The sequence below is a fragment of the Papio anubis genome, chromosome 8, assembly GCF_008728515.1.
Source record: "Papio anubis isolate 15944 chromosome 8, Panubis1.0, whole genome shotgun sequence".
NCBI classification, from domain to species: domain Eukaryota; kingdom Metazoa; phylum Chordata; class Mammalia; order Primates; family Cercopithecidae; genus Papio; species Papio anubis.
The window spans coordinates 93,186,264-93,204,078 of NC_044983.1; the positions used below are offsets into that span (position 1 = coordinate 93,186,264).

At 43.9% G+C, this 17,815-nt stretch overlaps 1 protein-coding gene across 1 annotated transcript in view; it reads left to right on the forward strand.

Annotated features, from left to right (window-relative positions):
• LAPTM4B (lysosomal protein transmembrane 4 beta) overlaps nt 1–17,815 on the forward strand; it is a 74,761-nt gene that overhangs the window by 17,976 nt on the left and 38,970 nt on the right. Inside the window, 1 exon segment of the mRNA XM_003903001.5 lies at nt 8,131–8,242. Coding sequence (XP_003903050.4) covers nt 8,131–8,242 — 112 coding nt within the window.

Genomic DNA, 17,815 nt, shown 5'->3' on the forward strand with positions numbered 1-17,815 from the left:
ATGAGAAGAAGTTTATTTTAATATCAGAACAGGACCATATTGAGAGTCTGATTCAAACTTCCATTTGATTTGCCCATTGAAATTGAGTCCAAATGAGAGGCATATCTGCCATCAATAGCTCTCATTTTATTTTAATTTTATTTATTTATTTTGAGATGGAGTCTCACTCTGTCACCCAGGCTGGAGTGCAGTGGCGTGATCTTGGCTCATTGCAACCTCCACCTCCCGTGTTCAAGCGATTCTCCTGCATTGGCCTCCTGAGTAGCTGGGATTACAGGCACCCGCCACCACGCCCGGCTAATTTTTGTATTTTTGAGAGACAAGGGTTCACCATGTGGTCCAGGCTGGTCTCAAACTCCTGACTTCAGGTGATCCACCTGCCTCGGCCTCCCAAAGTACTGGGATTACAGGCATGAGCCACCATGCCCAGCCCCATTAATAGCTTTTAGAAAAAATTTCCAAATACTGGAATATAGAAATTAGCCAAGTATCAGAAAACAGCATATCAGATTATAATGTTTATTTATTATTATTTTTTGAGACAGAAAATCTTACTCTGTCACTCAGAGTGCAGTGTGGTAGCATGATCGCAGGTCACTGCAGCCTCAGCCTCTTGCGCTTAGGCAATCTACCTGTGTCAGCTTCCAGAGTAGCCAGGACCACAGGTGCCTACCACCACACCTGGCTAATTATTATTATTATATATATATATTTTTCTGAGACGGAGTCTCACTCTGTCGCCCAGGCTAGAGTGCAGTGATGCTATCTCGGCTCACTGCAAGGTCTGCCTCCCGGGTTCACGCCATTCTCCTGCCTCAGCCTCCCGAGTAGCTGGGATTACAGGCACCCACCACCACGCCTGGCTAATTTTTTTGTATTTTTAGTAGAGACAGGGTTTCACCGTGTTAGCCAGGATGGTCTTGATCTCCTGACCTCGTGATCCACCGGCCTCGGCCTCCCAAAGTGCTAGGATTATAGGTGTGAGTCACTGTGCCCGGCCCCCTGTCATTAACATTTTTTAAAATATGATTTTAATGCTTGTATAGGATTCTGTTACTTGGCTTTAATATTCAGTCATTCTGCTTTTGTTTCAAGTTTTCATTATTATAGATCAGTCTGCAATGATCATTTTTGGATACAACTTGTGTAAATTTCTGATCGTTGTTTAATTACTGTATTAGTGGATTTGAATGTTCTTAAGGTTTTTTCTTTTAATTGAGGCTTTTAAAAAGGAGAGCTGACAATTACGTTTTCAGTTGTTTAGATTCAAGCTGCAGGTCTCTTATTTGGGGTCTGATAGACGATTTATGGGTGAAAAGCACTTTGAATTCCTGGAACATATTCAGGGACCTAACACCACTTAAGAAATTACAGAAGTTGGATTTATTTACATGTGGAAGTAATCATTGTTAAGAACAAGGAAAAATATGTGACATCACAGGATCAGTTTGTAAATAGAACAGGAACAGTTTGTTCATGACACAAAAAAACAAACAAAGCCCAAATATGAGTGAGCATTAACTGAATTAGAGCATAAGTGTGTCCCCTCTTTTGCATTTAGATCAGCTGTAGGCATTACGTCATCTGCTCCTGGCAAGCCTGAGCGTCGTCTTGGTTCTCATTTGTGGTGATGTTTTATTCTTGGTTAGAATGGATGATTGAGTGATTGCCACTTTCTCTCTTTCAGGAAGTTCTTCTTACCCAGTGTTGTTGGGGTTTTGACTCATGTTTGACCTTTTCCATCTGTCTGGGTTTAGTAGCTACCATGGCTAATCCTAACCCCAACCCCTTTGCACAGACATAGGTCCTCATGGCTCCCCATTTTCTATTCACATCATTCATGGTGTGCCAGATTCCCATCCAACAGTTGAGGTTTTATATAATAATACGGTAGATACGTGCTGGTGCACAGACCTTCTTATATTAGGAAAGTTCCACACTGATTAAAAGCCACAGTGGTGAGTCATTTGTGATGTGTAATGAGCAGCGTACCTGTCATATCTTTGTTTTATCTGTGTCCCCTCTATCTGGACTGCCTCATGAAGAACCAGGGCACCTGGAAGGGGACTTGGTCCCCTGAGAGAAAGACCACAGGGCTAGAGGTACAGAGTGGGTGATAATAGTTACTACAGCATTTATGACACTGGCAGGTGTAGGACCCAGGACCCACTCTGGAGTAAGAAGGACACGCTGAGCCAGCAGCCAGGACTCTGTTGTCAGACACCATGTGATGTGTTATAGAGATGGAACAGGAGAGGGCAGAAAGGCATGTAAGTATCTGACAGCATCAGGCTGTCAGAACTCCAGTAGCAAACAGAAAAACAGGGCACACATGAATACCATAGGGCGAGTACAAAGAGGAGGGTTAGAGGCCAGATGGATAAGCTAAAAATAGGATTATTTGGATATACTGCAAGTACTTTCAGCACAGTGTATCTAAAATCGACATTGTCATTGTCCTTCCACTGACCTTTTCCATTTCTGATAATGACAAGATACATCCTGTCACCAGGCTTGAAGTCTCAGGTCTTCCTTGCTTCTTTTTCTGTGTTCTTTGCATGTAGTCAGTTACTGTATCTCTAGTAATTCTGCCTCCATGTGGAAAGGTCTTGGGGTTCCAACCTTGGCTGTCCCACACATAGGCCCTAAGATAAAGTCACTAAACCTGACCAACTAATGCGGAAGATGACCATCTCACAGGGTTATCATGCGAATTAGAGATGAAGTGCCCTATTACTTCTTAGCCAGACTATCGTAGGTGTTTCCAGGGTCAAAGGACAAAATTAGAACAATTTAGTTTAAAGATCTTAATTGGCTTTCTAGAATTGGGTAACACTTCATCCCATATGAGTATCCTGTGAGCTAAGCAGAGGAGCTTGGCTTTTTAGAGAGAAATGGGCTGAATAAACCAGAAACAAAGAACTAAACCAGAAACAAAGAACTAAAAGCAGATGGGTCATTTAAAAGGGACTTTTCTTGTAAGGCAGGGGCAGGGAGACAGAACAATACAAAAATAACTGTTAGTTAGCATCAGGTGACTTCAGGTTATCGTGAACCTGAGCACGGGTGACTGCATTTTGGTTTGTGTTCTAGTGTGTTGGGGCCCTATTGTGCAGGAGCTCAGTCTTCAACAATGGCCGCTTATAATTTTTATTTAACACCAGATTGGATTCCTGCCTCTAATTTAGCTTTCCTACTTCTGCCAGTTTGCTCTTTCTGACAACATAGCTCTGATCATGTTATATCCTTCCTCAAAAACCTTTATGGCATTTTCGTTAACTATTAGAATTTCTATCCTAGTTTCGAGGCCTCTTCACCACTTGGCCCCATCCCACATTTCTGGTTCTATCCTCTAACATTTCTTTTCATAACCACCTACCCTGGCGTTCCAGCCACATTGAACTTGCTGTCTTGAGGACATGTCCTCGTCTCAGTGGCATTGCTCATACTTGGAATTGTTCTTTTCCATACCCCTCAGGCTCCAAATCTTCATCTTTCGAGTTCCTGTTCAAATGCTACCATCTCTGTTGCAGGTCCCTGCAACCCCTGACTGTAACTCTCCTTAACTTCCATTATTCTTTCTCTGAGCTCTTGTCACACTCACTGCTTTATGCTTTTTGTTTTTTGGGTACATGATGTATTTAACTTCATGTTCTGAGTCCCGGGGAGTTCTTCCTAAGCACTTAGCAAGTATGTGTTGTAGGCGATTAGTAGCTATATATGATCAGTAGACTCCACAAGGGAATAATAAGCTGATTAAGGGTTAACAGGTCCCTGGGGACTGAGAGTACAGGAAAGCACATGTGTAAAGCAGGTGCGTAACACTGGCTTTAGAAGATCTAGAAAACTAGTAAACAAAAGCTTTTAATATGGTTCTTGTTAAGATGTGAAGAGGTAAGGTAACTAACTTGAGTGGCATTGCTCTTATCTCATTTGATCTTATTTCAGTCCATAATTTTCCACATACCTTTTCTCAAAAATGAGAGTATAGAAGAGTTGGGCGCAGTGGCTCATACCTGTAATTCCAGCACTTTGGGAGTCTGAGGCAGGCGGATCACTTGAGGTCAGGAGTTCGAAACCAACCTGGCCAACATGGTGAAACCCTGTCTCTCATAAAAATACAAAAAAATTAGCCAGGCGTGGTGGCAGGTGCCTGTAATCGCAGCTACAGGCGCCTATTGAGGCGGGAGAATCACTTGAACCCGGGTGGCGGAGGTTGCGGTGAGCTGTGCTTGCATCACTGCACTCCAGCCTGGGCGACAGTGTGAGACTCCATCTCAAAAAATAAAATAAAAAATAAATTTAAAAAATATAGAGGGATTGAAATGACAAGAAAACTTGACAGTTTATCAAATAACATCTTTGCCGTATATCATAATGCCAGTTGTGGGACTGACCTGTGCCTCCTTTAAGCCTTGGAGTTGTAATGAAAAGTTTTCTTCAAATAGTTTTGTTAATCACAGTTTAAAATGTGTTATGAAATTTCTTGGATCTTTGGAGAGAAACAAGATACTATTACAATAATTACTGTGGAGATGTTACTGGAAAGGGGTCCTGATGCAGACCCCAAGAGAGGGTTCTTGGACCTCGTGCAAGAAACAATTCAGGTTGAGTCCACAGAGTAAAGTGAATGTAAGTTTATTAAGTAAAGAAACAAAAGAATGGTTACTCCATAGGCAGAGCAGTAGCTTGGGCTGTTCCACTGATAATACCATAATTATTTATTCATTATATGCTAAACAAGGGGTGGATTATTCATGAGTTTTACAGGAAAGGGGTGGGCAGTTCCCAGAAATGAGAGTTCCTCCCCTTTTCAGACCATATAGAGTAACTACCTGACGTTGCCATGGCATTTGTAAACTGTCATGGTGCTGGTGGGAGTATCTTTTAGCATGCATGCTAATATATTATAATTAGTGCATAACGAGCAGTGAGGGCAGCCAGAGCTCACTTTTGTCACCATCTTGGTTTTGGTGGGTTTTGGTCGGCTTCTTTACCATCACCTGTTTTATCGGCAAGGTCTCTGTGACCTGTACCTTGTGCTGACCTCCTGTCTCATCCTGTGACTTAGAAGGCCTAACTGGGAGTGCAGCCCAGTGGGTCTTAGCCTCATTTTACCAAACCCCTGTTCGTAATGAAGTCGCTTTGGTTCAGATGCCTTTGACGGAGAAGGTAACTTTTCCCTGTATATTCTTTTGTACCTTTAGGTATTTGGTTAAACATATGCTTGTAATATCTGTTTAAATTAGTTATGTATTCTCTGGGAAGTGCCTATTCTCATAATTTTTTTCAAAAAGCAATCGGCTTTTATCTGACAATTTGGAAAATACAGGAAGAAAAGTTATTCCAGCCAGGCGCAGTGGCTCACGCCTATAATCCTAGCACTTTGGGAGGCTGAGCTGGGTGAATCTCAAGGTCAGGAGTTCAAGACCAGCCTGATGACGGTAAAAACCCCATCTCTGCTAAAAATACAAAAATTAGCCGGGCGTGGTGGCAGGCACCTGTAATCCCAGCTACTCGGGAGGCTGAGGCAGGAGAATCGCTTAAACCTGGCAGGTGGCGGTTGCAGTGAACCGAGATCATGCCACTACACTCCAGCCTGGGTGACACAGTGAGACTCCGTCTCAAAAAAAAAAAAAAAAAAAAAGAAAAACAGAAGTTACTTCGAATCCTACAGTAACCCTGAAACAGCCAATTGGGATTGTCATTTAAAAATGAACTTTTTTTTTTTTTTTTTTTCCTTGAGACAGTGTCTCACTCTTTCACCAAGGCTGGAGGGCAATGGCACGATCTCAGCTCACTGGAACTTCTGCCTCCCTGGTTGACGTGATTCTCCTGCCTCAGCCTCCTGAGTAGCAGGGATTACAGGCATCTACCACCACGCCCAGCTAATTTGCATTTTTAGAAACAGGGTTTCACCATGTTGGCCAGGCTGCTCTCGAACTCCTGATCACAAGTGATCCACCCACCTCGGCCTCCCAAAGTAGAGGAATTACAGGTATGAGCCACCGTGCCCAGCCAAAAATAAACTCTTGAATGGATGTTCTGTAAAACATTTATACTTCCTTTAAACAAGTATTTCCAAATATGTGGATTTTTGTTTATTTGGTTTTGAGGGAAGGTCTTACTCTGTTGCCCAGGTTGGAGTGCAGTGACGCATCAGCTCACTGTAGTCTCAAACTCCTGGGCTCAGGCAATCAATCCTCCCACCTCAGCCTCCAAGTAGCTGGGACTACAGGCCTGCGCCACTATCCCTGGCTCATTTTTTTGTTTGTTGAGATGAGGTCTCACTATGTTGTCCAGGCTTGTCTTGAACTCCTGGACTCAAGTGATCTTCCCACCTCAGCCTCCCAAAGTGCTGGGATTACAGACAGCCACTGTGTTCAGCCCAAATATGATTTTTGTGGTAGGATATGCCATTAGTTAGTGTTGTTAGTAAGAGGCTTCTCTCTCTGTATGAAGGTTATTCATATCTTCACTCCATTTGAGAGGAGTGAAACAAAGAACTCCGCCATAAGTTTCTGAACTTAGAATAGTAAAGAAGTAACAAGCTAGTCTTGGCCTGGCCCAATGATGTGCACCTGTAGTCCCAGCTACTTGGGAGGCAGAGGTGGGAGGATTGCTAGAGCCCAGGAGTTTGAGGCCAGCCTGGGCAATATAGACACCTTGTCTCTTAACAGACAACAACCCAATCTTAGCTGGTGCCTCACTTAAACTCTGCGATCCTTACTACCCCAGCCCCATCAAAGTTAATATGTGTGTGTATTGTCGAGCAGTGACAGGAAGAATAAAGGAAATAGAAATGAAGAGGCAGAATGGTCAAGATTTTGCAGTTGGTTGGGTGTGCAGGATAAAGATGGTAAACTCAGATGATCAAGTTTCGTGTATGGACAGGAGACTTGTAGAGGTTAGGTTCTGGAACCTAAATTCCTGGATTCAAATCCCATCTCTACAGCTTAGTAGTTTGTTTGTTCCTGAGCAGTGTTTTTTAACCTCTGAGCCTCAGTTTGCTATGTATAACATGGGAATAATTTAGTACCCACTTCATTAGGTTATTGCAGGACTTAAGAGAGATTCCACATAAAGCACTTAGCATAGTGCCTGAATGTTTTTCATTAATTATTTAATAGCGAGGCCTTTTTTTTTTTTTTTTTTTTTTTGAGACGGAGTCTTGCTCTGCCGCCCAGGCTGGAGTACAGTGGCCGGATCTCAGCTCACTGCAAGCTCCGCCTCCCGGGTTCACGCCATTCTCCTGCCTCAGCCTCCCGAGTAGCTGGGACTACAGGCGCCTGCCACCTCGCCCGGCTAGTTTTTTGTATTTTTAGTAGAGACGGGGTTTCACCGTGTTAGCCAGGATGGTCTCGATCTCCTGACCTCGTGATCCGCCCATCTCGGCCTCCCAAAGTGCTGGGATTACAGGCTTGAGCCACCGCGCCCGGCCAGCGAGGCCATTTTTTAAGTTAGAGAACAAATAAGGAGGAGCAGAAGTGGAAGGTGTTAAAGAAGGTGATTTTCATTTAGAGGAGCTGAGTTTAAAGTAGCTAAGGGCAGTATTCAGAAGACAGGACTACTGGCCTGGCCTGGCCTGGAAAGAGTTATTGCAGGAGGATGATCCTGGATCCACTATGTAGCTTTGCATTCATTCTCTGAAACTGCTTCCTAGATGGCTTCAAAGCTCTCAAAGCTCCACTGATTTGAATCTGTAAAATGTTTGATTAACTGAGACAACTTGGGTTGCTTACCTTTAACTCTAGAGTGTAGCTGACTCACTGGAAAGTTTTTGTGCTTTTTCAACCACTGGCGCCAGCACTGCTGCCTGTGTTTGTGTGTGTTGTTCACTGCTCTATGGTGCCTGGGCCAGGGGGAATGAGGTAAAATCCTGCTGTTGTCTTCACTCCAAGCCTTGTGCACTTGGCTGCAACTGAATGGGCTGGCAGCATTTCCGCCTTAGGGAATGTTTGTCTGCTCCCTGGATGGGTCCATGGGTGGGGCTTAGTGTTGAGAGTCAAGCCACTGAGGAAGTTGCCTGTGGCCAGCCTGACTCCATGTGGTCAGTGTAGTTTTCTCTTATAAGGATTGCATCCTGGGGTTACTTAAATTCTTTTTTTTTTTTTTTTTTTCTTACTGCAGATCATCAATGCTGTGGTACTGTTGATTTTATTGAGTGCCCTGGCTGATCCGGATCAGTATCACTTTTCAAGTTCTGAACTGGGAGGTGACTTTGAGTTCATGGATGATGCCAGTAAGTAGTAGATATTTTGGTATTGTCAAGGGCAGGGAATCTGACTGCCAGCACTTCCTATTAAATTACAAATATAGACTAATGAGCTCATTTGAGCTGAAATATAAGTTGTCATTGCAAATCAGCAAATATTTGCATGCATCTAATGTTCTGACTGTCTTCTAGGTGCAAGAGTCTAAATAAGATCGTTTTTCATCTTACGTTAACTTACCCATTTAAAAAACGATTGCATTATCATAGACTTTCTACCCTGGGCCTTTTGGCCTTTTTTGAGAGGAAGAGGTATAAATGGCAGGAAGGAAGGTGAAAAGGCTCGTGCTTATCTCCTTGTGTCTTCTGTTATGTTTCAGTATTTATTTTTATTCTAGGAGTGATCTTTTTCCATTCTAGAAATGATGTTGCAGATTATTTGGGGGAATTCAGGGCCTTTTCCCAGTGAATGGAAATATGTACAGGGATGTGGGATGTGGGGTAAGCAGGGAGGAAGCTAGGCTCCCAGCTTCAAGATCACTGAAGCCTCATCATTTTATAATCATGCTGAGTCCATGCCAAAGGAGAGGAACAGTGCTGTGCATAATCTCAAACAGAAGATAGTACAGATGTATTTCTCATTGACTTTGGAGAACTTCAAGTGAGTTTTTCTTTAAAAGTGTTGGAGCAAAGTAAGGGGAGAGAGTGGCTCAAGATGCAGTTTTAGAGATCGGAAGCATTCGAAAGACATGGTGAGGGCTCTGTGTTTCTCCAAGTGAGAAAAAGCTGTTCAGTGGTTTTAACTAAATGCATGAACTGATGTATGCATTTAAGATCCCTTTTGCTGCTGAGTGGGGGACTGGGTGTGTGAGCACAGAGTCTGGGAGAGTGGTATTGGGGATACCACCTAGGCTGCACTGGGGATACAGAACAGGGAAGGATTTGGCAGAACTCGCTGTTTTGGGCAGCAAAGGAGACGGAGGAATCAAAGATGACTTCTGCTTTCCAGTTTGAAGAGATGACCTGCGTCTTTACTGAGCTGAGAAAGCCCAGAGTCAGGAGGTGGGAACAGACTTAGGGGAGAAAACTAGACTTTAATTTCAGTAACTAACTGAGAGCACAGTTGTTTGGAATTGATATGGTTTGGCTGTGTCCCCACCCAATTCTCGAATTGTGTCTCCCAGAATTCCCCTGTATTGTGGGAGGGTCCCGGGGGAAGTAATTGAATCATGGGAGCTGCTCTTTCCCTTGCTATTCTCATGATAGTGGATAAGTCTCACGAGATCGAGTCTGAGGCCGGCAAATCACCTGAGGCCAGGAGTTCAAGACTAGCCTGACCAAGATGGCAAAACCCCGTCTCTACTAAAAATAGAAAAATTAGCCTGGTGTGGTGGTGGGCGCCTGTAATCCCAGCTACTTGGGAGGCTGAGGCAGGAGAATTGCTTGAACCCCAGGCGGCGGAGGTTGCAGTGAGCTGAGATCGTGCCACTGCACTTCAGCCTGGGCAACAGAGTGAGGCTCTGTCTCAAAAAAAAAAAAAAAAAAAAAAAAAAGGGCCCTGGGTGACTGTTGGGAAGACATGATTGGTTTTGAAATGGTGAGGACATGAGATTTCGAGGGTCTGGGGCGAATGATATGGTTTGACTGTGTCCCCATCCAAATCTCAACTTGAATTATATCTCCCAGAATTCCCCCATATTGTGGGAGGGACCCAGGGGGAGGTAATTGAGTCATGGGGGGCCGGTCTTTCCTTTGCTGTTCTCGTGATAGTGAACAAGTCTCATGAGATCTGATGGGTTTATCAGGGGTTTCCACTTTTGCTTCTTCCTCATTCTCTCTTGTCACCACCGTGTAAGAAGTGCCTTTCACCCTCTGCCATGATTCTGAGGCCTCCCCAGCCATGTGGAACTGTAAGTCCAGTTAAACTTCTTTTTCTTCCCAGTCTCAGGTATGTCTTTATCAGCAACATGAAAACAGACTAATACAGGAGTGTAGGCTCCGAAGCCAGAAGAGGTCAGTTTGAGTTCTGACACTGCCATGTGTTAAAGATGCTAAACTTGAGCTAGTGACTTATCATTGTCTGCCTCAGTTTCCCCTCTGCAAGATAGGAGTGACTTTATAACCACATGATTTAAATGATAGAAAGTAATTACAGACTGGCTGTGGTGGCTCACACCTGTAATCCCCGCACTTTGGGAGGCGGGGAGGGTGGTGGGGATCACTTGAGATCAGGAGTTCAAGACCCGTCTGGCCAACATGGCAAAACCCCATCTCTACTAAAATCTACTTGCCTCAAAGTTGTTGCGAGGATTAAATGAGTTAGTGCATAAAACATGCTTAGAATGGGGCCTAGCCCATAGGAAGTGCTTAGTACCTTTTGCTGTTTCAGCTACTATTACCTAGATTCTTACGGCTGGAACATGTGAACTATCTTAAAGTAGAGAGGTTACAAAGGTCAGGCATGGGAGCCTGTGGCCCAGAGGAAATATTTGGACTGAGATTATAGATTTGAGGATAACAGCCTAAAAACTAAATTTCGGTTAGGGAAAGAGTAAAAAGAAAAGGGAACGGGGCCTAGAACTGAGCCCTGAAGGATCCCCAACTGTGAGAGGCCAGGAGGAAGAATGAGAGAGTAACTAACTGGTAGTGAAGTAAACAGAGAACCAAGGGATGCTTTCTAGCCATCATCTTCCACCACTATTGTTTCACAACATGGATTGAGACGTTGGGGCATTAAAGTTACTGCAGGGAAAAGTTGCATTATATTATCCTGGGATTTGAGATCCTGATTAGCTGGGATTACAAGCATGCACCATCACACGGCTAATTTTTGTATTTTTTGTAGAGATGGGGTTTCACCATGTTGCGTAGGCTGCTCTGAAACTCTTGAGCTCAAGCGGTCCACCTACCTTAGCCTCCCAAAGTGCTGGGATTACAGGCATGAGCCACTACACCTGGCCAATTTTCAAGCATAATTTTTTTTTTTTTTTTTTTTTTTGGAGACGGAGTCTCGCTCTGTCGCCCAGGCTGGAGTGCAGTGGCTGGATCTCAGCTCACTGCAAGCTCCGCCTCCCGGGTTCCCGCCATTCTCCTGCCTCAGCCTCCAGAGTAGCTGGGACTACAGGCGCCCGCCACCTCGCCCGGCTAGTGTTTTTTTGTACTTTTTAGTAGAGACAGGGTTTCACCGGGTTAGCCAGGCTGGTCTCGATCTCCTGATCTCGTGATCCGCCCGTCTCGGCCTCCCAAAGTGCTGGGATTACAGGCTTGAGCCACCGCGCCCGGCTCAAGCACAATTTAAAGTAATTTATTATTCAGGCTGGGCTTGGTGGTCATACCTGTAATTCCTCCAGCACTTTGGGGGGCCAAGGCAGGCAGATCACCTGAGGTCAGGAGTTCAAGACCAGCCTGTACAACATGACAAACTCCATCTCTACTAAAAACACAAAAATTAGCTGGGCATGATGGACACCTGTAATCCCAGCTACTCAGGAGGCTGAGGCAGGAGAATTGTTTGAACCTGGGACGGGGAGTTTGCAGTGAGCCGAGATTGCGCCGTAACACTCTAGCCTGGGTGACAGAGTAAGACTACATTTCAAAATTAAAATAAATAATCCATCTCAAGGACTATTAATCCTATCCACACATGAGTTAAATATGGAAAGCTGTGTCCAATAACTTTTGGCCTGTGAGCTTATTTATTAAAGGAGACCAAAACACATGTAAGAGAATTTAAAAAAAAACAGATTAACTCAAGTGAATATCCACTTTTCTGTACCTTTATAACCATGTGATTTAAATGATAGAAAGTAATTACAGACTGGCTGTGGTGGCTCACACCTGTAATCCCAGCACTTTGGGAGGCTGGGGGGTGGGGTGGGGATCACTTGAGATCAGGAGTTCAAGACCAGCCTGGCCAACATGGCAAAACTCCGTCTCTACTAAAAATACAAAAAATTGTTCGGATGTGGTGGCTGCGTGCCTGTGGTCCCAGCTACTTGGGAGGCTGAGGCTGCAGTGAGTTGAGATCATGCCACTACACTCCAGCCTGGGCAACAGAGCAAGACTCCATCTCAAAAAAAAAAAAAAAATGTAATTACAAACTATTCATTCAATTCTTTCAAATATATCAGTTCTTTTTTTTTTTTTTTTTTTTGAGACGGAGTCTCACTGTGTCTCCCAGGCTGGAGTGCAGTGGCGCGATCTCGGCTCACTGCAAGCTCCGCCCCCCGGGTTCACGCCATTCTCCCGCCTCAGCCTCCCAAGTAGCTGGGACTATAGGCGCCCGCTACCGCGCCCGGCTAGTTTTTTGTATTTTTAGTAGAGACAGGGTTTCACCATGTTAGCCAGGGATAGTCTCGATCTCCTGACCTTGTGATCCACCCGCCTCGGCCTCCCAAAGTGCTGGGATTACAGGCTTGAGCCACCGCGCCCGGCCTATCAGTTCTTTTCAAATATATAAAATAGGATAGAAACCGCAAAGGCACTGGAATTAACATCCAGGACATTATAAAACAATTACTATTTTAAAGTCTTAAGTACCAGCAAGCCTTTCGAGATAGCTAAATTAAGCCTATCATGTCAGATAGTTATTACCCAGCTTAATCTCTGGTGATTAGAATAAGCCATGCAGTGTTACTACTAGATCCAGATAGAATCATAGCATTATCATTTACAACTTCTTTTCCTAGGGATCCAGATAGAATCATAGCATTATCATTTACAACTTCTTTTCCTAGGAATCCTGCTACTGGAATTGTGTAGCTTTAATCTGAGGGGAAAGAAAGCAGAGTGACATTAATTTAACGTTAATTAAACTAATTATTCTTTCTGGAAGAATTCATAGGAGTATAATGGGGTTATTCAGAATAGACAGAATAAGAAATGTTAGACCAGGTGCGGTGACTCACACTTGTAATCCCAGCACTTTGGGAGGCCGAAGCGGGTGGATTGCTTGAGCTCAGGAGTTCGAGACCAGCCTGGGCAACACGGCAAAACCCTGTCTCAACTAAAAATACAAAAATTAGTCCAATGTGTTGGTGCTTGCCTGTAAAACCAGCTACTTGGAAGGCTGAGGTGGGAGGATCGCTTGAGCCTGGGAGGCAGAGGTTGCAGTAAGCCAAGATGGTGTCACTGCACTCCAGCCTGGGTGACAGAGCCAGACCCTGTCTCAAATTAAAAAAAAATTATGAAAATTAATGTAGCAATTTTATCTTGATATCTTTTTGCATTGGTGACAGCTATCTGAAGATTTCATCCAGCCAGACAGAGCAGAACTCTTTCTCACTTTTGCATGTGATCTTTTCCATGATCTGGTAGAAGAAAGCTAAATTCCTATTTGTACTGAAATGAGGCATATAGGAAAATCTACTGGAATAAAGAAAGAAAATATAAGAAAATGAGTTAAAAAAATTTTTTTGAGACTGGGTCCCACTCTGTCACCAGACTGGAGTGGTGTCACACACAATCTGGGCTTACTACAGTCTCTACCTCTTGCGCTCAAGCGATTCTCCCACCTTAGCCTCCCAAGTAGCTGTAACTAGAGGCATGAGCCATCACGCCTGGCTAAGTTTTTGTAGAGATGGGGTTTTGTCATGTTGCCCAGGCTGGTGTCAAAACTCCTGAGCTCAATTTGTCGTTCTCGACTTCTCAAAGTGCTGGGATTACAGGCATGAGCCACTCTACCCGCCCTCAGTTTTTTCAGTGTTATAAAAATTGACTATACTGGGAAAGGATGTGGAACTGTCACAGATTGGAGGAGACACAATTAAATGCACTGTGGGATCCTGGATTAGATTCTGGAAAAGAAAAAGGATATTGAAGGGGAACAGGTAAAATTCCAATTAGTTGTACAGTTTAATTAACAGTGTTGTACCAATGTTAATTTCCTGGTTTTGGTAGTTATGCTAGAGCTAGGTAAATTGTTAATAGGGGAAGCAGGGTGAAGGGTATATGTGAATTCTGCTGTGTTTGTAACTTTCCTATATGTCTAAAATGACTTCAAAATAAAAAGTTAAAGAAAAAATAGTTCAGTCCACTGAGTTAGAAGCTCAAAGAGTAATGTTTGAAAAGCATGTATGTGTGGCATATTGTGTTACACACTCATAGCCTTGAGTAGAAGTAGACTTCATGGAATTTTATTTGTGAAATTTTGTTTGGCAAAGAATTATAACAGCAAGTGTCCCTGCTATGCATAATGTGAAACAGCAGTTCATCCATATGAATTTCTAATTAATTTTGTGGTAGATTTGTCTTTCTAGTCAAACTTAACTTTCTTTACTGGGCAGACAAACTTAGCCTGAAGAAAGAAGTGGCCAGATAAGTTGTCAAGAAATGATGGCTATTTATATGTACAGTCACCTGGTTTAGGCTAAAGACCCCTACGTTTATTGGAGAAAGGATGGTCTTTTCAATAAATGGTTCTGGGTGAAATCTGGGAGAAAGACACCTCACAAAAGAAGATATCCATAAGAGAATATTCTCCACATTATAAGTTATAGGAATTGCAACTACAGTGGTAAATTACCATGCCTCTTCAAAATGACCAACATTAACACAGTTAACAATACCACCTATTGGTATCGATGCCGAGCAGCCGGAACTCTCAAATCACGGCTGGGAATGTAAATCACACCAACCACTTTGGAAAACTAAAGCTAAATATATATCTACCCTATGGCCCTGCATTCCACTCCTTGATATATGTACACTCCAGAAGTGAGTGCTACACAACCCAGTCCTAGATATATACCCTAGGGAAACGGGTGCTTCATAAATCCATCGTCAGCCATGTGTAAAAATGGTCATAGTAACTTTATTTATAATAGCCAAAAGTTGGAAACAATCCAGATTTCCAGTGGCAGAATGGGCAAAAATGAAGCAATCAGAGATGAAACAATATAAGCAAAATGGGTAATGAGAATTAATTGTAATGTGTGTATGCTTATATATGTATGTGCATATTTGAAAGTTTTGATAATAAAATCTGAGAAATAGGAAACAGCAACAAAAAAGATTGATGAGCCTGAGGAGGGCCAGCTTTCTTGATGACTCTCAGCATCACAAACTAAGGCTCACCTCACTCTGGCATTTGGAAAGGGCCCTTGGCTGCCTACCTGCCCTCTCGTCACACACCCCAAACTCACTTGGCAGTCTGCACAGCTTGCCGGCTTGTGCGCAAAGATCCTGACAGCCTTGAGGAAATAGAACTACAGCAGCAGGGGAAGCTGAGCCAGGGAAACCATCCTGGCCCTTTATTTTCTTTACTTTTGTATTTTATTTTTTGAGACAGGGTCTTGCTCTGTCGCCCAGGCTGGAGTGCAGTGGCACAATCTCGGCTCACTGCCACCTCTACCTCCTGGGCTCAAGCAATTCTCCCACCTCAGCCTCCTGAGTGGCTGGGACCATAGGTGCGCACCACCACGCCTGGCTAATTTTTGTATTTTTAGTAGAGACGGGTTTCACCATGTTGCCCAAGTTGGTCTTGAACTCCTGGGCTTAAGCGATCCGTCCACCTTGGCCTCCAAAAGTCCTGGGATTGCAGGAGTGAGCCACCGTGCCCGGCCTGTCTCTTTATTTTCATCCATCCACCCTCCCATCCTTTCAAAAAAAGTTACATCTTGACTTTTTTTTTCTTTTAAAGGATAAATCAATTAATTACTTGGATTTTTTTTTTTTTTTGAGTTGCAGTCTCACTTTGTCACCTCCAGTGGCGCCATTTCAGCTCACTGCAACCTCCACCTCTCAGGTTCAAGTGATTCTCCTGCCTTGGTCTCCCGAGTAGCTGGGATTACAGGTGAGCACTACCATGCCCAGCTAATTTTTGTATTTTTAGTAGAGACAGGGTTTCACCATGTTGGACAGGCTGTTCTTGAACTCCTGACCTCAAGTGATCCACCCGCCTCGGCCTCCCAGAGTGCTGGGATTACAGGCATGAGCCACTGCGCCTGTACTGGATGTTTATTTTCAAGGAGACTTTGTGCAAAGGTACACCTTTGTATGTATGAGAAGACCACTAGAGTTGGTGAAGTCACTTGGATCATTTAGGCTAGCCATTTTACTCTTCTTCTCTAGAGTTAAAGAATGGATGGAAGGCCATGGTTACTGGAGCTGGGAATGCGAGAGTCACCTAGATTTAACCTCTTTGTGAGGAGCAGTGACATTTGGACTAGGACTACCACCAACCGAGACAACCTGGGAGTGGGAGGCACCCTCACTCTCTTCCCTCCTTGTGATCTCATTCCCTCACCAGAGGGCGGAGGGCAAAAGAGCTGTATGTTGATCGCCCAAACAGATCACTGCCTGGGGCAGAGAACGGGGTGTTGAAGAATGGTTTTGGAATAGCACCAGAACCCAGCTGGTAGAGCCACTCCACTACTTATCTTGATGTTCCACCTAACCAAACTGTACATTTCCCTACTTTGCCTACAAGAATACTATAAAAAGCTCTCCTAATGTCTTACTGAAATCTCAGGATGCTATATTAGCCAGGGTTCCCTAGAGGGACAGAACTAATGGGATATATTTAAGGGAGTTTATTGACTTATATGATCACAAGGTGAAGTCCCATAATAGGCCATCTGCAAGTTGAGGAGCAAAGAAGCCAGTGATGGATCATTCTGAGTCCCAAAACCTCAAAAGTAGGGAAGCTGACAGTGCAGCCTTCAGTTTGTGGCTAGTGGCCCAAGAACCCCTGGAAAAACCCCTGGTGTAAGTCTAAGAGTACAAAAGCTGAAGAATTTGGCGTCTGATGTTCGAGGGCAGGAAGCATCCAGCACAGGAGAAAGATGGAAGCCAGAAGACTCAGCAAGTCTGCTCTTCCATTTTCTCCTGCCTACTTTATTCTAGCTGGTCTGGCAGCTGATTAGATGGTACCCACCCAGATTGAGGTTGGATCTGCATTTGCCAGTCCACTGACTCAAATGTTAATCTCCTTTGGCAACGCCTTCACAGGCACACCCAGGAACAATACTTTGCATCCTTCAATCCAGTCAAGTTGACACTACAGATACATTAAGGCTACAGAATCCCTTGGATCCGTTGAGGTCCTGTTTGTCACTGGCTGAGCAGGAACTAGGTCAGCTCTGGTGTCCAGTATTCCTCCTTTCGTGCTCTTTTCCTCACCGGCTGCTTCTCTGATGCATTTTATTGTTGTTGTTGTTTACATTTTAATGTTTTTCAATTCAGGATGTGATTTACAATTTAGCAGAGATTTACTATGAGTATTATTTTTTTCCCCTCTAGATCTCTATGTTGAAAAAATTCAAAGCTTTTAGAGAAGTTGCATGTACAATGAAAACCAACATTATTTTTCTCATTAACAATAATTTGTTCTGCCAGATTTAGGAAAAGCAGTTTTAAAAAACCAACAGTTTGAAGTTCATTTTTGTAAAATTATTATTATTATTTTTTTTTGGGGGGGGGGGCGGAGTCTCGCCCTGTCGCCCAGGCTGGGGTGCAGTGGCCGGATCTCAGCTCACTGCAAGCTCCGCCTCCCGGGTTTACGCCATTCTCCTGCCTCAGCCTCCCAAGTAGCTGGGACTACAGATGCCCGCCACCTCGCCCGGCTAGTTTTTTGTATTTTTTAGTAGAGACGGGGTTTCACCT